This window comes from Empidonax traillii, unplaced genomic scaffold (assembly GCF_003031625.1).
Source record: "Empidonax traillii isolate 1590-97213 ecotype Southwest subspecies unplaced genomic scaffold, ASM303162v1 scaffold220:size741200, whole genome shotgun sequence".
Classification (NCBI taxonomy): Eukaryota; Metazoa; Chordata; class Aves; order Passeriformes; family Tyrannidae; genus Empidonax; species Empidonax traillii.
This window is the reverse complement of record NW_020955413.1, coordinates 233,316-257,918: the sequence shown is the minus strand read 5'-3', so window position 1 is coordinate 257,918 and position 24,603 is coordinate 233,316. Positions and strand designations below refer to the sequence as shown.

The following is a 24,603-nucleotide window of genomic DNA, read 5'->3' as shown; positions in this document are numbered from 1 at the left end:
AAGGTCTTTCCACCTTCCAGCCTGCGCATTGGATTTTTTAGGTGAGACACAGTGTGCACGGAACTGAGCCCACCCTTTAATCCTGAGGTTCATCTGCCGGGGCCAAGCACGCTTGGACGGTGGCAGCGAGGTCCTCAGGACGTAGATGGATTGCCTTACAGGGCTAACGAGCTCCATCTGCCCGGGGAGTGGCCCGACCGGGAATCGAACCAGGGCCTTGGTGTTTACAGCGCTGTGCTTTAACCACTTCACCACCAGGGGCTCCCCTCACTCACCTTAAAAGAGTAGTGATGTTACATTAAGAGTTTGATACATCTTTTTGTAAAAGCATTGTTTTGACAAATTTTATGCCTAACTCTAAGAAAAGTATTAATAGTTCTAAAATATTATGGACTGAAAGAACTACCTAGACATATAATGAAGGCTGTCTTCAAAAGCCAAAGGAAAATTAATTCATCAAATTCTGCCTTTTGCTCCATATATGTTCCTCCCACAAAAAAGAATGCAAGTTGCCTTGATGAGCTGTGGGAAATCACTGTCTGCAAATATAACCCTGTAGATTGTATTTTAATTTAGTATTAGAAACATTGCAGTTTAAAAACACATAGCAGCTAAAAAGATGATCTGGGAACAAGACTTACCTCAGATGTGGTGCTTCTGTTGCAATGAAAAAGGTGACAAATACTGCAGAGGAGATACACTTAACTGATCGCAAGGCTGATTGTGGCTGATCATGGCTCAGGTGCAACAACCTACTGAACCTGCCTCTGCTTTGTATCTTAAATAGATTGTTTATTTCTTTATCACATAACCAGGTAGCTTTAAAGGCCACAGAAGACTGGCTGATTCATTTTGAATATAGGTAGAAAGTCATCCAACGTTTTCTTCAAAACAGTTACTGGGAAAACATTCTTATTTATGTTCCTCCCATTTGCTGGGGTTATTTTCTTTTAAATGTACACAAGCTGCTGTCAGCTTCAGTGCCATGTGTTGTTTTTTTGTTCTCTACTAATGCAATACTGTCATACAACCTCTATGCCACACCCCAGTCCAGGAGGGCAAAAAGCAGGGCTTTTTCTAATAGAACCATAAATGATTGCAATGTTGTTTTTATTAAATCAGATTGTTGTTTTGAAGCAGTTACAATTGCACTCTCAATAACAGAAGACATGATCAGATTTTTAGTTAGACCATTGTAAATCTCCAATAACTCCGATACAGCTGATTGACTCAATCTGAGTATATGACTGAAAAAGCAGAATAAACTCACAATGCAGTGAATCATACTACAGAGACATTGCAAACTCTCAGGTTGATGGCAGGTTAGATATTTCTATGCTAGAACCATTTAAATACAACTATAACAGCAGGAGACATACATTTCTTACCCATACAATAAAATTCCACTGAACTTATCTGATAAACCAAGAGCCATGTATGGTCTGCAAATTACAGTAATTTTGAATATGCTGTTGTTGCCTTTTCATGGTGGGCTCCCCTTTTTGAGAAATAACCCCTAAGCCTCCTAAGTCTTTTTCTTTTCATGTTGAAGTTCTAAAATTCTTTTGGAAACTCACTATATTAAATAATTACTACAGATACAGTATCTTTGCCATTAAAATTTATTAATTAATAAATAATTAATGCTATGATTCTTTCACATTCCTGACTTTACCTTATCAGACAAATATCATGCACTGTTTTTAAGAGCTGTGCATGTACTTTGCAGCATATATTGTACTGGAGTGTGCTATTGGAAACAATCAGAATCGCAGACCAGAATTTTCTAAACTACTTCCTTCAGAAGTGAGCTTTACCGGCTGAATTAACTCAGGGCAAGAAGTCAACTATCAGAATACTATTCAAACTATTCCACCAGAGGACAAAATGAATCACAATCACTTGGTAAATCTTGTAATTGAGTAAAACAGTACTAAAATAAGAGGTTTCTTTCATTGAAACTTGCTTCATTTTAGGTAAGACTAGTGTGTTGGGTGTGGTTGGTAAGGTTTTGGTAGTGATGGTGACAAAAGGGTGAGGAGCTTCCGTGTCCTGGATACAGCTAATTTCAGACAGTTCCGCCAGCTCTGCAATGGACCCAGGGCATGCCACAGCTGAGCCCACCCAGTAAGCAAAAATTTATTTTCAAAAAGGGCAGAAATAGCCACAGAGAGAAAGAAAGAGGGAACAAAAGGAGTGAGAAACAAGAGAGGGAACATTAGGGTCAGAGAAAGGAGGATGAGGTTCCTCACGGCATAGCAGATCCTCCCTGCAGCCCACAGACAGGAACACACTAGAGCAGATGGATGTTACTGAAGGAACTGGCACCTGTGGAGAGCCTAATGCTGGAGCAGATTGCTTTGACAGGACTGCTACCTGTGGATAAGCCCAACTAGAGCTGAGGAAAAGTGTGAGGATGTAGGACAAGCAAAGCAGGTTTGTTATGGACTGACTGTATCTCCCCATTCCCATCGCTCCTGCAGTGCTAGGGGTGTAGGGGTCAGCAGAGGAGCCTGGAGTGAAGTTAAGCTTGAGAAACAAGGCAGAAAAGATGCTAGCTTAATGCTTGTCTTTTTGCTTCCCATTACCTACATTAGTAATTATTCTTATTTTAATTGGCAATAAATTAGGTTAATCTCTACCAAGTCAAACCTGCTCTACCCACAACAGTAGTTGTAAGCTAAGTCTCTGTCTTTATTTCCACTCAGTCTTTCTTATTCCTGTTCTTCCTGTTTTCTCTCCATGTCCTGCTGAGGAGGGGAGCTAGCTAACCATGAGCTGAACAGGGCTTTTCTCTGTGCATGTTATCAGACTCCCTGTTGAGAAAGTGGTGTCTGGTTAGATGAAAAAAATCTTTGGGTGAGCTCTCCAGCTGGTGTTGCTTAGCTCTAGGCTCAGCTGAACAAAAAAATCTCAGCCTGAAATTATATGATGCCAAATAACAGATAAACCCAAATCATGACACAGACCTGCCAGATAACCAAGAAGGAGCCAGTCAGATTAGCTGTATATGCAGTAATTATTAAGCTTATAAAAAAAATTCCTATTCAGTATCCTGCCTTGTCATCATCCAAGTTGTTCTCAAATGAATTTCTCTGATAAAAAAACTGGTGACAGCACAGGTAACTTTGTGTGATCCAACAGGCTCAAGCCCAGCCTTTTTTAACTTGATTGGAGGCAGCTGAAAGTTGTGCTGCCTGTGGATTTCCTCTTTGACTTTTGCTAAGCTTCTATGTTCTTTAAAATGTCCCTTAATCAGTTACTGTTCATTAACAACTAATTTACAAACTCTGTCTTTCAAAAGTCCACAAAACATAAATTATAGGGATTCACATCTACACTCCTGTGCAGTTTCTTTGGTTAATAGTTGTACAGAGATTTTATGAAAATCAAGCCAAGTATCTGATGTGAGGTAGTTTATGAAACTGGTTCTGATCCATGTCGACAAACAGTCAAACTTTCCAGAAAGGCCTGGAAAAGAGTTAAATGCTTCAGGTATTTGATGCCTTAGGATCTAGGTCAGAACAGACTACTCACATACTGAATTTAGAAGGAACTCTGCTGCAGGCAAGTGATGCCATCTGCTGTTGACCATTCACAGGACACTAAAACAGATGTTTCCTTAGATTTATGAGACTTCTTTATTCCATTTTTTTTTCTGTCTCTAGTACCTTTTTGAATATAAATTTCAACATATTTTTTTCCAAAAGGCATCCCATAAAGCCTTTGTGTGATCTAGATAACTTTTATCTGTTTGTAACTTAGATTTCTAATTTTCCATATATCAGAATGAGAAAACCAGAGCAGATGTGATTATAAAATCAACCGAGTTCAAAAAGACCTCCGAGATCATCAAGTTCAACTCTTGATCCAACCCCAGTGTGATTACTAGATCATGGCACTCAGTGCCACATCCAGTCTCAGCTTAAAAACCTCCAGGAACGGTAAATCCACCACTTCCCTGGGCAGGCCATTCCAATGTCTTGATTACTCTCCCTGTAAAAACTTTCTTCCTAATATCCAACCTAAACCTCCCCTGGCAGAGCTTAAGACCGTGCCCTCTTGTCTTACTGATAGTTGCCTGGGAAAAGACACCAACCCCCACCCGGCTACAACCTCCTTCCAGGTAATTGTAAAGAGTGATGAGGTCTCCCCTGAGCCTCCTCTTCTCCAGGCTAGACAACCCCAGCTCCCTCAGCCTCTCCTCATAGGACTTGTGCTCAAGTCCTTTCATCAGCCTTGACCTGCTCCAGCACCTCAATATCCTTCCTGAACTGGACACAGCACTCCAGGTGTGTCCTCACCAGCACTGAGTACAGGGGAAGAATCACTTCCCTGGTACTGCTGGCCACATTGTTCCTGATCCAGACCGGGATGCCACTGGCCTTCCTGGCCACCTGGGCACACTGCTGTTAGAATGAGAAGAACAATATATTTGCTTTTCCTCAAAAATATTACATACCACATTGGTAGAGAGACTATTTAAACTAAAGGGAAAATATTCTGTAAGTTTTACTGTGATTTGGATATGAGCTTTACTGCAATAACAACTGCTGATAAGACCTATACATTTTCATAATCCTTTTTTTCCTGTTAGTCAAACAGTGTAACTACTGCAATTCTAAAGTGGAAGGAAAACAATCCATCAAGCAGATCATTACCTAGTTGCTCAGAATAAGTATTTGGCAATCTGGATGTATCAAATGCTTCTAGGAGTGCTTTGAATATGTCAGACTATTTTTTATCTTTTTAAAAATCTCAAATATTCAAATACCTCTATATAAAAGTATTCAAGTGAAAAAGAAATTGTGGTATAGAGCCAGTAGAAGTATCTCACACAGCTCCACCAGACACTTCACAGACCAAATCGGTTAAAAATCACAGCTGCAAGACTCTGAGAAAACATGAATGTGTCAAAAAAAAAAAAAAAAAAAAAAAAAAAAAAAAAAAAAAAAAAAAAAAAAAAAAAGAGGAAGAAAAAAGCCCCAAACAGATTAGCTTCCTGAATTGAAATTCATATATGGAGAAAGAAATTTTTAAAACCATCTGTTGATAAAATGTGTTCAGGAAGCAGTATTCTAGCATTAAGAACTTTGCAATTTTTTTCACTTCAGATTTTTGAATCCTGCTTTAGTCTCCATTTGACTTTATGAACTGGTGTTGCTTTTAGTTTTTCCCTCTTTGAAATACCCTTTTTCTGCTTGGGAAACAAGGATTCCTCCAGAAAGTCTTCCTTGGGCATCCAGTATCCTGTATGAGCAGCTGCACAGACATACCACTCATTTCCAAGACTTGAATGATGTAAAATGAATAGCAAGGCTGTTAACATTTGACACCTTGGGTAAGTCTGCAGCTAAATTAAATGCCCAGACTTTGGAATGTTCACCCTTTGGGGCACTGGCACTCTTCACCCTGCATGAAGGGACTGCTACCCTAGCACAGAGCTTCACATCGCTCAGCCTCATGTGGTATGGTTGCAGTTGTCATACTATTCCAAAATACAATCTCTGCTTTGTTGGTGGTTCTTTTGGGAGGTATGTAAACACATATGGGTGAATAGTGCCGCTTCACCACAATAACAGCTCCAGAACTGCTGTAAATAATTGGAAGCTGCTGTAAAAAAGTGGCAGTTCTAAATACTTTGCCACTTAATCATTTGCTGTGCTGTCAAGATTACCAACAGTATATTTTCAGTGATCTATCTTGCTGTGATAGACAGAGGTGTCAGCTTCTCTTTGCTCACACAATAAATGCAAACTTGTTTTCTTTTCCAATGGGAAAGCAGTTTCTTCAACAGCTTCAAGCACATAATGTAATATAATATGGAAGTATTAGAATTCTTACACCAAATCTGCTGCCAGCAAATTTTCATGTACAAAGTACTCATATGAAAGATACGAACAGCAAGATAAAAAAATGAAGAATCATAGAATCAGCTGGGTTGGAAAAGACCTCTGAGATCATCAAGTCCAACCCTTGATCCAACATCGCCGTGGTTACTACACCATCGCATTAAGTGCCACATCCAGTCTCAGCTTAAAAACTTTCAGGGACAGAGAATTCACCACTTCCTTGGGCAGCCCATTCCAATGTCTGATTATCCTCTCCATAAAAAATTTCTTCCTAATATCTAACCTAAACCTCCCCTGGCAGAGCTTAAGACCATGCTGGTTGCCTGGGAGAACCAACCCTCACCTGGCTACAACCTCCTTCCAAGGAGTTGTAGAGAGTGCTGCGGTCACCCCTGAGCCTCCTCTTCTCCAGGCTAAATAACCCCAGTTCCCTCAGCCTCTCCTCACAGGACTTGTGCTCCAGTCCCTTCACCAGCCTGGTTGCTCTTCTCTGGACCTGCTCCAGCACCTCAGTGTCTTTCCTGAACTGAGGGACTAAGACCTGGACACAGTACTCCAAAATCACTCCCTGCTCCTGCTGGCCACACTGTTCCTGATACAAGCCAGGATGCCATTGGCCTTCTTGGCCACCTGGGCACACTGCTGGCTCATGTTCAGCTTCCTGTCAATCCAAACTCCCAGGTCCCTTTCTGCCTGGCTGCTCTCCAGCCACGCTTTTCTCAGCCTGGAGTGCTGCCTGGGGTAGTTGTGGCCAAAGGCCAAGGCCCGGCACTTGGCCTTGTTGAACCTCATCCTACCGGAATTTGCCCAAATTCCCAGCTTATCCGGGTCCTTCTGCAGAGCCCTCTTGCCTTTCTTCTGATCGACACTCCCCCACATCTTAGTGTCATCTGCAAATTTGCTAATGGTGGACTCAATCCCCTCATCTAAATCATCAATAAAGATGTTAAACAGGACTGGTCCCAGCACTGATCCCTGGGGGACACCACTGGTGACCGGCTGCCAGCTGGATGCAGCCCCGTTCACCAGCACTCTCTGGGCCCGGCCCTCCAGCCAGTTCCTAACCCAGCACAGAGTGCCCCTGTCCAAGCCATGGGCTGCCAGCTTTTCCTGGAGAATGCTGTGGGAGACGGTGTCAAAGGCTTTGTTGAAGTCCAGATAAACCACAGCCTTCCTCTCATCCACCAGGCAGGTCACCTGATCATAGAAGAAGATCAGGTTGGTCAGACAGGACCTGCCCTTCCTAAACCTGTGCTGGTTGGGTTTGATCTCTCGTCCATCCTGTGTGTGTTGTGTGATAGCAGCTAGGACAATCTGCTCCATAACCTTGTCAGGCACTGAGGTCAGGCTGAAGGGCATGTAGTCGCCTGGGTTCACCTTTTTGTGGATCGGCATGACATTCACCAGCTTCCAATCATCTGGGACCTCCCCTGTGAGCCAGGACTGTTGGTAAATGATGGAGAGTGGCTTAGCAAGCTCTTCTACCAGAAAGACAAAAGGAAGACCTTCCATGAATAATTGTTGATTTACAAATAATTCAGGTGTATTATTTATCTGAAAGTTAAAAACTATGTAGAAAATCTAAATGTAAATCTGCAAATGTATCCAGCAATGAGAAAATGCTATTCAATAACAGCCAGCACTTCAGTATATGCTTAATTTTAATTTAAAACATGAATTTAAACATCATTTAACTTCTAATACTGTAAGGATTCTGGATTGAGGAATGTTAATTTAATGCTTCGTCCAGGTGAGGACTTAATGGCCAGATAATGGTTATAAATATTTAATTAATTGTTCTGGAACAGAACTATAAAGCCATTAGAAGTATTATAAGAGATTTTATACACCTTAATTGCTTTGGTTGGAATTTTCCTTGTGTAAGCTTGACAGCATTGGTATCTCTCTTGGCTGGAGACCGATCTTGCAAGTTACTGATAATGGTATTGAGAGGAGTCACCATTTGGTACTTCTCATCTTACTAGAGCAAATCTCTGTGTACCACTACTCACGATAAATGTGAAATCTTTTCTTAGATGACTATGCAGGAAGTCTAGCACTTGAAGGAGCATAACAGAACATGGGTCGTGAGAAAAACATGCCCTTAATTGCATGGGCCTGCACAATTAACTTGGCAGACTGGCTGATTTCAGTGAGGGGCACAGAATCAAAATAGTTCCTTTCCAATAAGAGAGCAGCATTTGAGAATGTTGAGAAATACTGAGAATTAGTAAAAACATTTCCATTAGCAGGCAATTTTCAATCCAAAACTTTAAAAACTACTTAAGAAAACAGAAGCAGAATCTCAGTATATGTGGAATTCTAAAAGCTCATGTTGAAGCCCTCTTCTAATGCATAACTTCATTATATCATGCTTTCACTTCTCTTATGAAATATCAATATATTGCTAACACAGTCTGGATTTGTAAGTTTCAATGAGAATCAGAAATAATTTTCTGAGAAGAATATAAGCAAAGCTAAACAGAACCAAGATAAGCAGAATGTCTAGCATAAAAAATTGCAGCCATGTGAGATTTCTTTATCAACCAGTGTTTAGGAAAATTATCAGGAATGAAGATCTTAAAACTCATGACTAAATTCTCAGCTTTGGCCTCAGCAGTGTTTCAGTAGAAACCTACAGAAGAAAATTACTGGAATATGCTGTTGAAACTGGTCTCAAAACAGTGGGTCTACTGGGGACAAAAAGGCACTCTTCTTGGCCGTATTAGTTACAGATCAGCACAACTGCAACTTCTAACTACATCTGTGAAGCTAGGCATGAAATTCTGGTATACTTTTTTTTTTACAAATGTATTTTTTTAAGGATTCTGTCAATAAATAATTTTTTTCCTCTCAGAAATACTGCAATGAAAAAGTTACTTTGGATTTGTCTGACACTAATTTTGAACCATGTGTCTTCTCTGGTACCCCTAATTTTTGTGGGCATAGAAACATTAGCACGATATGAAAGGCTCATAATTAGCTGCACTTCTAAGTCTTCATATACTTTCTAAAATTTAGCTCTAAATCCCCTTGTGAAGCACTATTTGCAGACATAAATTAGTAATACTCAGGTTTTTGTTCAGGAACTTATTAACTGATTCCACTTGTGACATGCCAACATATATAAAAGAGTTGCTATATGCTGTTACTTGTTAGGACCTAAAATTCCAGCAAATTGATATTTAAAATCAATTTTAAAAGAAATAATTTATGAAATCAATATGATAAAAATGTAATATTCACATGCTTTATTTAAGAAACATTAGAGCAATAACAACACTATTTTAAAACTATGCGTTCCCTTGAAATACAGAAATATGATGTGAAATCACTAAATATTTATTTTTCAGAGATAATAAGCACAGGTACACCTATTTAATATGTAATTCACCTGAAGCATCAATCAAAATTTGAAAAAAATTTTAAGACTTTTCCTAAAACATAAAAAAAAAGTTTGAAAAAATTATTATTTTTGGTAATCATGTTTTCTTCAGTAACGCTGTAGAATTAAAGGTAAGTGGATTCCAGCAGAGTTGTTACAGATACATTCAGGACTCTGCCCTGGACAGTTCCCAAACAGTTAATGTGACAGCAGCAAATTAGATATTCATTTCATACTGTTTGGAGATGGGCTACGAGGGAAAAAAAACAAGAAACAGAAACACTTTAAGAAAAAAAGGAGATGACAAGGGAGAAAAGGGTATGAGAATATCTGGAGTGAAGCGAAGGTAACACCAACTATCTAAACAGAGTTGACACTTAAGTTCTGCAGTCTGTTCAAAATCCCTGCAGTTCCTGCTTCTAGAGACATATGAAATTGCTAGATCCTTCCCAAGAAAATTGCTTTCATAGAAAAAGTGTGAAAAGTTTTGTATGTTCAAAAGTGAGAGCAGGACTTTCGAAAGTAAGACAAAATGGGGCGAAAGAAGTGCATGAAGTTATGAGAATGCCTACAGAAACACTGAATTTTCTGAATTTTGCAGCATTTCTAAAGAGGCCAATGCAGCTCTGATTTTGCAGCATTTCTAAACAGGCCAATGTAATTCAGTATCAGAATCTCTCCCATTAAGTATATTGTCTTCCTTCACTTCAATTTCTCATCTAAAGGTTTGTATACTTCAAAATAGGAATGTAAAGCAGTGGTTATTTCAACCATTGCTACAGATAAATAGGTTTACCTATGGCTGGAATACTCCTTTATTCATAAGACAGATTTAGAGAAACCACCTCTCTAAAACCTAACGGTAGTGGAATGCTGCTTGTGCATAGCAGAGCATTCCACTGAATGACTTGAAACACAGCAACACCTTACTTTTTGGTATCCTCTTCCAGGCCACAGTTCGGAACCCATACTGGAGTGATGAATAAAGAACACATGTCAAACTGGAAGCCAATCAACACTAAACCTGCAGGCTACTCCAATCCTAGATCTGTGAAGAATGGATTCACAATTCACCAGGTTGAAGATGCAGAATGCTGGAGAATACTCAGCAATTACACAAGTTCTGAATCTCTGCTCCCCTGGGTCTTTACGTGTTTTATCTGCTTAAAATATGGAAAAAATTATGGGAGAAAGGATGAGAATACCACAAAGGAAGTTCCTTAAGTTTTTAACATTTACCTGCAATGGCACTGCTCGAAACTCAAGTACAGTGTAGACCTTGACACAATACTCTTTCCACCAGGCCCGATGATGGGAATGTGCCCCCCGCTGCTTCACAGTCACCTCACAGCTTCAGGTCATGTCTCAGAGGAAAAGGCACACTGCTTTATGCCTGCCAGGGAGAATATTGCTGTTTGTGGTGATTCTCGAGCATGGGCAGTATTCCCAGCTGCTGGGCTGCCACGCAGCTTCTCTTCTGTTGCAGGACCCTTCATTCCAGTGGCAGGCTTACCCAGCATGTGCAGTCCTTCAGTGTCTCAACAGTGACAGCAGTGCACTGGAATGGCCTAGTTAAGTGAATGTGCTAGTGAAGTGCACGTGGAAGACAGGAGCAAATAAGGGACTAACAAAGATGTATCCATTCTACTTTAGCACCCACTTTCCTCTTTTGTCTCTTTCCTCCCTTTTCTGGGAGGTAGGTGCAAGAGGTCTAGAAATTATGTTGACTCACCTTCAGCTTTCCCTAAAGGAAAGTGGCAGGTGCCACTGTTTTTTGTGAGTAGTCCAAAATTGTCAGTGTGAGATAGGCTCTGAGGATGCTCTGACAGCACCTCTGGGATGAAGCTTGTCAGAGCTTAGAAAAGCAAGAATGCTTGTCCTTCTGCCTGCTGATAAGGTTTACCATTAAGCAAGGTGCTTAGCTATTCTACTTTGTCAAAACTAAGTTATGCTGTACTATTGCAGATGTAGAACTTCCATGACTGAGAATTGCTGTTCTGAACATAATAGAGTGATAAATTCACTTTCAGGTATGTTTGCCCTTTAATGAATCTGACCTCCATTTATGAAGGAAAGATCTACAAAGGGAGATATTAACACCTTGTATCTTCAAATCCCAAACACCTATTAAAGCACAGTTCCAAAGAAAACAGTACAAAGAAAAAGTCTTTTTTGTAGACATCAGGTATTATGAGAATTACAGACTTAGTAAATAATATTATTTTCTCCTCCCTTATTTGCTTTCTGAATTCATGTCAGAATTTGAGGTATCTGACTTAAATAATTTATTTTTCAATTTGCAACTTAAACTGAGTAAAGAGATTTTATTTTATTCTTAACAAGGAGAACCCATTTTAGCTCTATGCCTCAGAAAACAGTCTTATCTTTTACATGTTCCTTTCCATCATTTTGGGTGCATGTGGTTTGTATAGTTAGAGATTTTTTTTTCAAAGGAATCTACTCAGAACAATACATGTACATCTTACCCTCTTGTGAAAGGAGTAAGCTATGGTATACTTACTGCTTTATCATGCGTTAGTTAGTCCTTAGTAAGTTTAGTTACTTCGTGATTTGGAAATCAAGGAAGATGATCCAAACAAAGTAGAATAAACACTGTCAGAATTTGCCCATAGAATTTGATACGCTTGAAATCATATGAAAATCTAAAGCATTTAATAAAGTTACAGTAAATGCTTACAGAAGCTGAATGTAAAGACTGGGGGAAAATGAGCCATTATACGATAAGAATGCTTGGTAATGAACTTGCTCCACATCCCAAAAGCTCTTCTTTGGAGGGAGACAAAAATCTCCCTGACTTTGCTCATTTTGGACAGTCACAGTTAAATCATCAGAACAACTTGTTGAGTAAGGTACTAACAATGATTGTAAGAACTGTGGGATCTAGCCTGCCACACTGAAATAACTTACTGAGATGCTTTTAGTATAGTCTGAGAGTGCAAAGGGGAAGTTTTATATTTCCAGTAGTTTTCAGAATTGAAAAAAACTCAACATTTTTTACTTTATAGGATTTTAAGGTCAGATTTTTAAGGTGCTACTGCTTAAAATATCTGCAGTATTTTAGCAAAAAACTCGCATAACCTTGTATGGATTCAGAGGGCATTATGTTACTGGTATTACCATGTGCAATAGTTTTGATTCTTGCAGTGAATACTGACTGCTTTCCTTTTTTTCTTATGTCATAACATCATTTTTGATACTTAATTATACTTTTACCAGGCCACATTCTGGTTATCAGTCTCTGTGAAGTACTTATCTTTGTTCTTAACTTTCATCTGGCAGTAGGAACAATTGTAACTCTAACAGAGGTAGGATCCAGCAGCAGTGCCTGTGATTCAGAACTCCAGGACACTGGAGTTAACATCACACTCCTCACCTCTGACACATACTCTTAGAGGAGTACCATGGCAGTGACTGCAAAGACATTTAGGGAGGACAGAGATCTCCATAAATGCTGCGCAGCTGGTATCTAGCTGGGGCAGAGCTCTAGTTTGTTGCTCTATCTGCTGGCATAACATTGGTTTTGAATCACGATTATAAAAATTCTTCCCTGCTGAGATAAGTGTTGCTGCACTTTGTCTCTGCTCAGCTACATTGACTGCCAGCAGTACTTCATTTAACATCTGAAGTTAAACAGTTAAAATGTTTTCTGTTACACCTGTCTTAATCTAGCTTTTATTAACGTATAATCTTGGAGTCTCCTTTTTCCTAATCTGTAAAATATTTTGAAGGAGTCTTTTTTGTTTGCTTGTGTGCCTTAGAAAGCAAATAATAATTTTGAAGGGTCATAATTTGGGGAAAATTTAGACAGTTCAATAAAAAATTGGCCACAATTGCGTGTCAACAGAATGTTTTAACACAACCCTAGGAAAAGATTTAATGTTAATTAGCTCTGAGAAATTACTATTTAGTGCTTACTGAAAACATTAGAAATCCTACTGTATATTGCAAAGGAAAACAGAAGTAGAAATAACACAAAATTAAAAACTTAAGGCAACACTATGGTATGGCAACATTTCTGTGCACAGGAATGCAATCAGGATGTGATTCCTAGGTCTACTTCCTCAACTTTTCTTGAACTCAGGGAAACTTAAGTAACTATTTTTTAAGAGTAACAGATGCACATAAGTGTCAAATAAGGAAACTTTAACTTTGCAGTTTCCCAAGGAGAAGATTTACAGAGATTTTAGTCACAAGCTGCAAGGGACATCTAGAACTAATCCAAGCCTCCTGCTCAAGCAGTGTCAGTTAAAGTAGGTTACTGAGGGCCATGTCCAGTTGAGTTCTGCGTATCTCCAAGGATGGAGACTCCATAATCTCTCACTGCACCTATTCCAATATTCTACCAGACTCACAGTAAAAAAGCAGTTTAAAAAATGTTTAAATAATTTTTTTTTTTTTTTTTTGTATTTCAGTTGTATTTTTTGTTCTGTCACTGAATAACACTGAGAACAGTCTGGCTATGTCTTCTTTACATTATCCCTTCAAGTATTTTTATACACATTGATAAGATCCCCATCCAAGTCTTTTCTTCTCCAACCTAAATAATCCCAGGTCTGTCATCTTCCCTTGTATGTTGGACGCCGCTTGCTCCTAACCAACTTTCTTTAAGGCCATTGACTAGACCTGCTCTGGTATGTCCCTTTCTCTTTCCTAGGGAGCTCAGAACTGAACACAGTACTCCAGATACGGCCTCAGCAGCTCCGAGTAGAAGGGAAGGATGAGCTCCATCAACCTGCTGGCAAGATTTCCTAAAGTATCATAGGAGGCTGTTGGCCCATAGTTTGCACAAGCGCACAGTGCTGGCTCATGCTCAACTTGATGTTCACTAGAACCCCTCAGGTCCTTTTCTGCAAAGACGATTTCCAACTGGCTGGCCCCTCTCTGTATTGGTGTAGGGGTTTATTCCTCCTTAGATTCCAGACATTGCACCAGCAGTCTGAACCACAGAGAAAAATCAGTTTCAGAGTTATGTTCACACAGATGTACATTGCCATGCACCCTTGAGCTCGTCACACAGTTTTGTTTCATGGAAAAGAGCCACTGCCAACATATATATCAGACTGCCACAGAGATACTGCCAGTTCTGGTTTCAGTGTGCCAAGTGCACACATTATGTAAGTATATCAAGTGCTTAAGAATATGAAAGAACACTTAGAAAAGCGCATGCACAGTTGTGCAAAACTGTATCCTAAAGTATCTTTCTACTGACATCCCAGACTTAGTGGACTTCACCTATAAAGCTTATAAAACTGGCTTTCTATTTGATGAATTCTAAAATATTACCACTCTTTTTGATTCCATAAAACAGACTCCCTTCCAAAACACAAAGATTTTCTCCTTTCCCCCCTCATCTTCCTGTTGTTACAAGTATTTTCCATTTCTTTTCTTCTGGAAAAAATCATGCTGAATCATTTTCTTGCTGCTGTACTTTCTCCAGTTTTGGCAATTAATACAGCAAGCATGCACAGTGTAAATAATGTGAGATATTTAATTTCTGATACATTAATAAAGCAGAAAATGTGACAGAAGAACTACACCTTACTCACCTTCTTCAGAAGACAATTCATTAAAAATCACAACAAATTTTTACTGTAAGAGCAGGAATTTACCTAAAGTCCTCAGAAAACCAACACTTAAAGAAGGGTTTACTTTGCCTTACATTCCTAGAAGACTATCAACTAAAACAGGATATTTCAATTTAGATTATTTTTACTTCTAATCTTTATTCTCCTTTGATAGAATTTACTATTTCTCCCAGAAAAATAAATAAGAAAGTAAATAAAGAAGAGGATGTAACATCTGTGAGGCCCTATTAACTTGCAGACTTAATCTGGAGTTTCCTTTTTCAAAAATATTTTAAAATATATTAATTTTAAACACATCACAGTGTAAAGACATCCTTATTCAACCTCAGCATTTTTTGAGTAAGAGACCTTCATACTTACACAAATCCTGAAATCTTCTGAGAATTCATATTCGTCAGACACAAATCCATCAGATGCAACTTTTGCTTACTGATTCCTACGTAGTGGCAAAAATATGGGAGAAGGCGTTGTTCTATAGTTTTTGTATGCTTGTTTATTTTTTATTGAAATCTCTGCTATGAGCAGCTGTCAGATTTGAGCTAGATGGGGGTGATATGGTCTAATTCAGTGTGGACTTTGTAAGGTTTTATGTTTTCTTGCTGCTTCCTCATCTTTTTCAAAATATTTTTTGTTTTTATTTCTCTCAGTTTTTAAAATATAAGTGTGACTTTTACTTCCTTCACTTCCATAGCTCAATCTCCTTTTGCTGGCATATCAGTGTATACTTTTCCTACAGGTAGACCTGCAGCCTTCTCATCTTGTTCCCTATCCTACTCTGATGTCTGCCTAATATCCCAGAATTTATATGCTCATGATCAAAGCTTTTTTTGGCCCCATGACTTCTATCCTGTTTTGTTCCTAATGCATTATCTCAGCCTCAGTCTTTCCTTCCCTTCCTACAGTTCCTAGATTTTTTTCCCAGAGCTGCCTTTCTCAGTACAACTGGATCTGTTCCTGTTTCTTTCCAAGTCTTTCCACCTTTCCTCTTTGTTATCTTCCTTTGTCTTGTAGAACAGGTGAGTCAGGAAGGGAAACAGGTGTCTCTTCTAACTGTCTGAGTCATGAGGACATTTAAAAGTCTCAAATGCACTACTGCCTATAAGGGTTGGACTAGTGATCTCCAGATGATCACCAGAGGTCCCCTCCAAGCCTATTCTGTGAAATCCTGATATATTCAAACAGGAATTAAGCTGTCTGCTAATTTTCCAAAGGACGACATCAGCACAAACAAGATAGATGACAAGATCAGACAGTAATGCCAACTTCTTAAAAGAAAGATTGCCTTGCAACAGCTCAGGTATGTCACTCAGACACTAACTGAACATTACTCATGACCTTAACTAATAGAATGCTGTTATGTCATGAAATGTTATCGTCTAGTAGCATAAACAGCTGTTTGCTATTATTCTCTCTCAGTGGGAAAGCAATAGGCTTTCTTTAAAGAATTTTGGAAGAGAGAATTGGTTGTGTTACCCAGTGTTGTGCATTTTGAACTAAAGTGGTGAACTAAATGAGCCTTTGTCTCATCTGCTGACTACCAGTGGTTTCTGAGCAATACACTACCCTCTTGACTATTTAATACTGAGGATGATTTAATACATTCCTGTCCCTAAACATTTTTCTTCCTGATACTTTTTCTTCCTATCCAATTAGGTTCCCATTCCAGATCCTATCTCTACCATCTCTCCCTATCTATCCCATCTCTACCACCACTCCTCTTGCTGCATTAAAAACTGAATCTCTGAGACTGTTTATTACTCCTCTCCTTCTAATTCTTTTCAACACTGAATCATTGCTCTACCTTCATATCCCACTTTCCTCATAAATACACCAAAAATGTTGTCTCAAATGGCTTTCCTCAGCTGCAGGAGGGCAGGGATGTGAAGCACATCTTGTAAAATGTCTGTCAAGCCACACAAGTAATTTTCAGGGACTTTCTAACACCTACCAGTTGTTATGGATATCACTTTATTATCACAGTTACTTACAACAGTTTTAGATTAGCTAAATGTCAACCTCACAGCAACTGCACAACCTTCAGGACATATTTGTGTATATGGCAGACTCCCAACTGCAAAATGATTATTTTAAAAAACCTCTGTACTTCTAAATAAGCATGTATGAAAAAAAAGATTTAAAAAATTACAAAATAGGTTCAGCTACTCAGATTTATTATTTTCATTTAATATATATATTAGTTTTTCTTTTGAGTCTGAAAGCCCATAACAAATTTCACTACTATTTGCTTTCACATTTTCAGTGTATGGGTTAAAAAGAACCGTGTCTATTGGTTAGTGTTTTTTTAAACATTCTCACAGACTTTAGTATTTGAAAAGCATGCATTTTGTTTGAGGAACATATTAGAGGTCACAAAAACAACTTAAGAGTCTATGCACAAAGTCTTACTTGAAAACATTGACAGTCCTACTAAAACAATCAACCAGTTCCTTCTTCCATTTATGAATGTGGTTTTCCCTTAGATGCTAAGCCCATGACATATTTCTCATATTTATATTAAAGTGATGAAAGAAATGCAACAGGGGTTAGGCAGAGCCGCAAAAAAAGAAAGTTTTTTTCTAGTAGTACACAATGGCTTATGGCAGATCAGGCAGATGCAGAAAGTTCTGACAAACTGTAATCAGAGAGACACGACTCAGGAGGTACATGTGTAAATACAAATGCCCCAGTCACCATACTGTGAAGAATCCACATGCAATTAGTGGAACAAATTTCCATTTTATAAGACACGGCTATTTATGCTGGTTTATCTTGTACTGAGGCATAGTCTCATGTATGTGATAATATATTCTGTCACCATGGAAAGGCACGTATATAATGTAATACCAAAGAATAAATTAAAATATTATATGCTAGCAAAGCTTCATTTCTTATTTCAACACAAATAAGGATTTAAAAATGTACATGTGGAATGTAAACACAAGTTTTAAGACTACTATTTGTATTCCCCTCATGCAATTTTCACCTAATCAGTCTAATTTTGCTGAGTATCTAGTTGAGCTGAGATAGTTGTCTTTAACTATTTAATTAGGTATACTCAGTGCAAGACTGGGCAGAAAGCTATTGCTATTTCACCTTTGAATGGTATGGCTTCTGCCCTGATCTAAAATTCTGTTTTTCTTAAATAAAAGCATCCTGTGAAATCAGTAAGATACCATTTTGGTAAGGGGACCTGGATTTGAACCAAAATTATGCTATCATAAGGATATGAGCATTCTGTAGATTTCTGGTCATACACTTCTATGCCTAAAACAGAAACACAAGTTAATGCTTTTGGTGAAAGTTTCCATAATGCAGTATCTCACAAAGATTTGCACATGAATACAGCTTTAATTAAACAGAAGTTGACTCCTACCCAGAAATTGCTGCTAGTTTTTGATGAGCCTCATAGGCCATCTCACATCCCCGGGTTCGAGTTTTGTGCAATTCTGCATGCAGAGATGGATAGGTGACAGAGATATCCCCAATAGAAATGACCAGCTCCCGGTAGAGAGCCACCTGGGTATTGAACTCCTGGACAAGCTGAAAAACAAAGAGGATTTACATGCATGAGAATTTTTAACTATGATGGTAAAAGAAATCAAAGTTTTTAAAAACATGCCCAATCCAGGACTTGTTCCTGCTGCTCACAATTTCAGGGCAACAGGATCAAGAGCCCAAGATTTAGTAAATGACTAGGGCCTTTGTGGCAGCTGCTTCTTTTGTGAGCTATAAATGTTCATCTGTAGGAAAGAAGTATTTTTGCTTTTAATATCTGAAAGCATTTAAGCTAGTAGTAATAAATATTCAGCAGACAAAAAAAAATGTTTTACTAGTAGCATGAGGTTATTTTTTCTATCATAAAAGACAAAAATATCTCCAGAAATTGTTGCTTTTGCTCCTCCTGCTTCCTGATTAACAGTACATTTAGGGATTGGAATGTAGTACTTGCTTTTACATTGGCAATTTTGCTAATTTATTTTGTAATGATTTCTGTTCTGTTACTTGCCTCCAACCCAGATTTTAGACTTTAAACTGATCGGTAGTTATTGTCTGAGAAGGTGTCTCAGACATGCGTTTTCCTGTTACAGTTTCAGAAAAGCACCTTTACTAACGTGTGTGTGAGAAAAAGAAACAAGGAAGTAAATAAACAGTTCAGCCTTTACAGAAATTCAATATCCACCAGATACATATGGATGCTATTGGATAAATGGGTAATTTTACAGTGATGGAAAGATCATTATTGTTTAGTTCCAGTGATCATATATTTTAAGGAAATGAAGCATTTGCTGTCTTCTGAACGAAAGTGCATAAGACCATTTGCTCCACATGGGGGCGGGGATGGAAGGCATGGAGTAATAGAACAGAATATTTATTTATCTGTGTTTTGACCTCAATTTCCAAACTTCATAATAACAGACAAGAGTAATTGCTCATAATTCTCCAGTCATAATTACCACCAGAGGTACAACTTACCCAACATAGACAAGCATGCTAAGAACCTGGAGTCTATGAAAGCTACCAGTATTTAAAGTCAAGCCCCCAAAGTCTTCTGCTCAGGAAATAAATGAGTCTCTTCTCCTGCAGTATTACATTCTGATCCTTCATTTATCCCACTGCAATTACTCTATATAGCTGGGAAGTGGTCACAGGCTATTGTTTTGGCCACACTTTCTAAAATTTCATTGTAAGAAGAGCAAATGAGATTTCTCTGCTACTGAAGCAGCACATCAATCCAAGTGCACTTCAGTACATCTGAACCCACCTGCCCCCAGACCCCAGACAAACCAAAAAGCACACAGTAAACAAAGCCCTAGGCAAAATATTTGCTAAACAGGTCTTCAACTCCCTCATTACATAGCTTAAGAAAACGAATAAAGGCAATGGAAGAGAAAACAATTGTACTAAGTTGTGTCATAGTGTGATTATTATGCATGAGGAAAAAGAGAAAAGCAGGGTATCCTGCAACTGGTAACTGGATGCACCAGGCACATTTTGCCTGTTCTCACCTGACATCCCTTGTCCTCACACTCATTCTGTCACCTCAGCATTAGCCAGGAAAACAAAACCACACAGACGTTGCTGAATCGAGATAGAGAACAAGACAGAAATACATTGATTTTACCTCTTGAATATTACTGCCACTTGACAGCCCATCTGTAAATCATATTTTATTTCTAATCAGTGAATTCCACAAAGGCAGCATTTCTCCATAGCTAACCACATTATGGTGCCAGGAATGAGAAAAAAAGCAGAACCCAGTAAGATTCACTTGTTGGGTGTATTTATAGAGGTACTGTGGCAGCTTTTGTTCCACCATGCACTGGGAATTGCTCCCAATTTTGAAGTATCAGAGTGGGTAATTTGCCAGCACATTTTTCAGTTCTAGAGGGAAAAAAAATTGCCGGAATAAAGCAGAACAGTAGCAGCTCCATTTCCCATGCTACTGGACAGAGCTTTCGCAAGGTCCAGATTTTTCATATAAAGTATCAGCAACTTCATTTGTTTTCTACTTCTCTCACTGGTTAGAGGAGCAATTCTGGGCTCCAATGTCAGGTTGACAGTAGCTCAAGGAGCCATAAGAGGGATATATGGCACTGATTTGGAGGAAAGTGTCAGGATCCAAGCATTTTAACATGAATGGAGAAAAATCTCATACCATAATGTGACAGTCCAAAAAATAACATGGACGCAGGAGTTTGACCTGAGGCTTTACAATTGCAGTCATCTACTCCGGGACGACTAGTAGCAGCTACCACACACGCCCGGGACAGAATTTCACGGCCTCAAATTCGGAGTCCTGTTTTAGAAGGATTTTAGGGCGAGAGTGTGGTTGCTGAACAAAACAGCAAGGAGAGAGGGCAGTGATTAATTGGAGGCCACTATTTACCCATTTAGGCTTCAGCGAGCGCAAGTCTGGGAACATATTTGGACGGCTGTAGCAAAAAGCAACTACACTGCTTCGCGGTGCGTGTTCTGGGGCTCGGGCTCCGGCTCCTGCTCCCGCAGCCTTGCCAAGGGTTGCCCCGCCTGTGCCGCCGCACCCAGCCCGATCCCTGCGCGTCTCCCTTTAGAGCCACCGCGAACTGGGGTGCAGGGCAGCACCTCGACGGGGACTGCGGCTCTAAAAACAGTGCAACTGCACGTGATGGGAATAGCCAAGGTGGAGGGAAGAGCGGCACCGCCGCCCCCGCAGGGGGAGCTCGGGAAAAGTGAAAACCGTGGGAAGCCGGCGCGCGGTACCCACCATCTTACAGTCGTCCAGGGCTCGCTGGGTCTGGTAGGCGCTGTCGGAGCCGCTGCCCCGGCGTTCGCTGTCGCAGCCATGCGGCGAGGTCTTGCCTCCCTGGAAGATGGAGGCGGCGGAGCGGGGGCGCTTCCTGCGCCCGCTCGGTGCCGCGCTCATGCACACGCATCCGCCGCGCGGAGCCGCCCGCGGGTGCGGGCAGCACCTTCCCCGCCGCCGCCGCCGCCGCCGCCCCCGCCGAGGGGAGCGGGCCCGCGCCTCTCGTCGCCTCGGCCCGGCCGGAGCCGCGCCGCTCACGGCAGCGAGTGCGGCTGCTGTGGACGATCGCCTGGCGCCTGGGGGAGAGGCTGGGGAGAGCCCTGCAGCATCGCCTCGGCTACCGCGGGGAGAGGCGGAGGGGCTGGCACTTGCCCTCCTTCAGCAGCATGTCAGTCCCCGCGGAACCGCCCCGCCGGTGGCATGCTCCGCCGTCCTCCTTCCTGCAGCTGGCGTGGGGGGATGAGCGCAGCAGTGCCCGGCGGGGAAGGGCTCCCCATCCAGCGGCCGCTGAAACGCGCCCCGGTACTCGCGGCAGAGAAGCCCGACCCACCGCGGAGCGTCTCGCCGAGGGCCCGCTGGGAGCGGCTTGGAAGGGCCGGTGGAGCCCGTCGGCTGACACCATCAGCAGTACCGCCCCCATGGCCCGGAGCACCGCCCCCCGCGCGCGCCCGCGGCCGCGCCGCACCCACCGGGGTCCCGCAGAAAGAGAGTGGGGGCTGCTCCTCCACCTAGAGCGGGCCCGGGGCGCCCGGGGACGGTAAGGGCAGCGCCCGCCCAGCGTTTGTCGAATACCTATCTTCAAGAGGCGTGCTTGGAAATCACTTTTCTGTTTAACAAAGACTTGGTTCACTACTCAAATTTTGTCAAATTTAATCAAAAATTAGAGTGTCCAAACGAGGGCAACGGGGATGGTAAAGGGTCTGGAGAGGAAGCAGTATGAGAAACGGCAGAGGCCACTTAGCCTGTTCTGCCTGGAGAAGAGGAAACTGAGGGGAGACCTCACTGGGGTCTTCAGCATCCTTGTGAGGGGAAGCAGAGGGGCAGGTACTGATCTTTGATGTGACCAGTGATAGGACTCGAGGAAGATGCATAGGGGGAGGTTTAGGTTGGATATCAGGAAAAAGTTTTACACCCAGAGGGTGGTTGGGCACCGGAACAGGCTGCCCCAGGAAGTGATCAACAGTGCCAAGCCTGCCAGAGTTCAAGAAGTGTTCAGACAGTGACCTCAGGAACATGGGGCGTCCTCTGCAGGGCCAGGAGTGTGACTCAATGATCCTGACAGGTCCCTTCCAACTCAGCATATTCTATGATTCTATGATTTAGTTTCTGTCACTAAAAACCATTGTACTTTGAGGCTCTGTGAAAATGTCTGGGGTGTGTGATGCAACTAGACTGTATGTGTTCATTGTAGAAAAGATTAAATAATAATCAAATGGAGAAATTGTTTACTCTGTGCGCCAGTACCACAGAATGGATTCAGTTCATCAGGCTGATGCTGTCACTCCTCCCAGACCTTGGGCACCACCCCTTCCAATGCGGAGGGCTGTGGGGCTTTGCCTGTGCTGTGTCTGCAGCTCCCTACCCTAGGACTGCTCAGGGACCCCACTGCCCAGGGCTGAGCTATGACCTGAGCCAGCTTCAACTCCAGGGCTGGTCCTTTTCCTCTCTGTAGCCAGGTGGCTAGAGCTGTTTAGCTAACTTCTGATATAATTGTGTTTCTTCAGGCTATTGAATAAAAGGTTTTTTGTATTTTGGTGTTGTTCTTGAATCCAAAGTAACATCAAACACATCACACAGAGTAATGTAGTCTTGCCAAGGAGCTTGAGTATGCCGGTGATGGCACTTTGGCAGGTTAAGGGACTCTTTTCAGGCTGTGCTGAGCATTACTGTAACATAAACTTATAGCTACTTTAGTCTGGACATTGTCTATTAATCTACTCTGAAACTCTTTTTAGACATTTCCTACCATTTTTACAGAAATGGAATCTATTGAATGTGAGATAATGTTGATGGATTTGCATCACTTAAAATTGCTGTTATCATTTTAGTTAAAACTAAAATGACCTTGTAATTGTAATGTTACTTTTGTAAATATACTGCTAGATTTTTGGCATTCAGAGCACTTTGCAAGTGCTATTTTAGGGACATCATTTTTTTTCATAGATAATTCTATTACTCACAGGAAATAAATGCATGAGCTTTGAGTCAGGACATCATATTGCTATGATATACAGAAAAAACATTTCTGGATGACAAGAAAATATTTTTAATACTGCCAAAAAGCAAAATAAACACAACCCCTCCTAACATTTATACTGATAAGGATAGTTGTATACATATATATTTGTAAATGGAAATTAAAACATGATACTATGCTATATCAATGCTAGTGTTTTAATTGTTGCTCATGTACCATGTTAGTCATATGTTCTAGTCTTATTTTAGTCTATTTCTTGTCTTATTAAGAGCTACCACAGTAGCAATAATGAAATAATGCTAATACTAAAACCAACAACAGTAACAATAAATCTACCAAAGAGTGCAGCACTTTTGCTTTCACATTACCTGCCTTGGCTGAACTTCTTGTCCCTTGAAGTCAATGCCAAAGTCCCATTGGCATTTAAAAAATACTGGAATCTAGTTCCTGGTGTTTTATCTGCCCTGCATGAAGCTGAGTCACAGCTCAGGCTCAGTTTTGCCCTCCTGCCAACGTCTGGAACAGTTTTGAAGTCCCATTTTACTCCTCACTGTTTGTAAATTCAGTATGTCCACATTTAGAAGTAGATTTGGCCTCTGAAGTCATCATGGAATGCAATGAATTTGATGGCACCCTAGGGTTATGTTGAAGAAGCAAGGGTGAGAAGGATCAACTCAGGCTGGGATGCATAAGAAAAAATTATTTTTGTAGGCATCCCCATTCTCGGGATGAGGGAAAGAGCTCCCAAGCTAAGCCACCATATGCTGTCTCAGGGTGGGCAGACTGGGTTTGAAAATATGTATCACCAGGAAACAAAATGCTCTCTTGAGAAAACAGAGGTATATTTTGCAAAACTGTCCTGAAAAGTGAGAGACATGATTCCTTCCCTTGTCTGAACTAGAGTTTTGTCAACTTTTCCTTATTCTAGCTTCATTTCTTGATGTTCAGTGGGTTGCAAGTAGCAGGGGCTTGTTGCTCCCTCCCATGGCATCCTCTCAAGACCACAGGTAGGTAACCTTGAGATAAGTTGAGAGAGTACATGGCCTCTTAAGTAGTCAAATTCTTTGAAACTTGACAACTCATAATGAACTAAAAGGATATCTGTAGGCTTTCCTCTACCTAGCCTCTATGGTAATTCTAAAAAATGAACTCAGATGAACTTACTTTTTTTATTTGTGAGTTTGTCTTGTTCCATTTTGTTGTAATCGTTGTCTAATCCATTTATTGCTCTGGTTGTTGGCTTCTGGTAGTATTTCCCAAGGGTGAGCAGAATGTAACAG

General features: G+C 40.7%; 1 protein-coding gene across 2 annotated transcripts in view; it reads right to left on the bottom strand.

Annotated features, from left to right (window-relative positions):
- Positions 1 to 21,326, bottom strand: part of RGS7BP (regulator of G protein signaling 7 binding protein) — a 41,126-nt gene extending 19,800 nt beyond the window's left edge. For both annotated transcript variants that reach the window (XM_027887729.1, XM_027887730.1), the window contains exons 1-2: positions 21,088 to 21,326; positions 18,217 to 18,383 (exon numbers count right to left, since the gene is read on the bottom strand). In XM_027887729.1, coding sequence (XP_027743530.1) covers positions 18,217 to 18,383; positions 21,088 to 21,246 — 326 coding nt within the window. In that variant the 5' untranslated portion in view covers positions 21,247 to 21,326. The remainder of the gene's footprint in view (positions 1 to 18,216; positions 18,384 to 21,087) is intronic.
- Between the last annotated feature and the right edge of the window lie 3,277 nt (positions 21,327 to 24,603).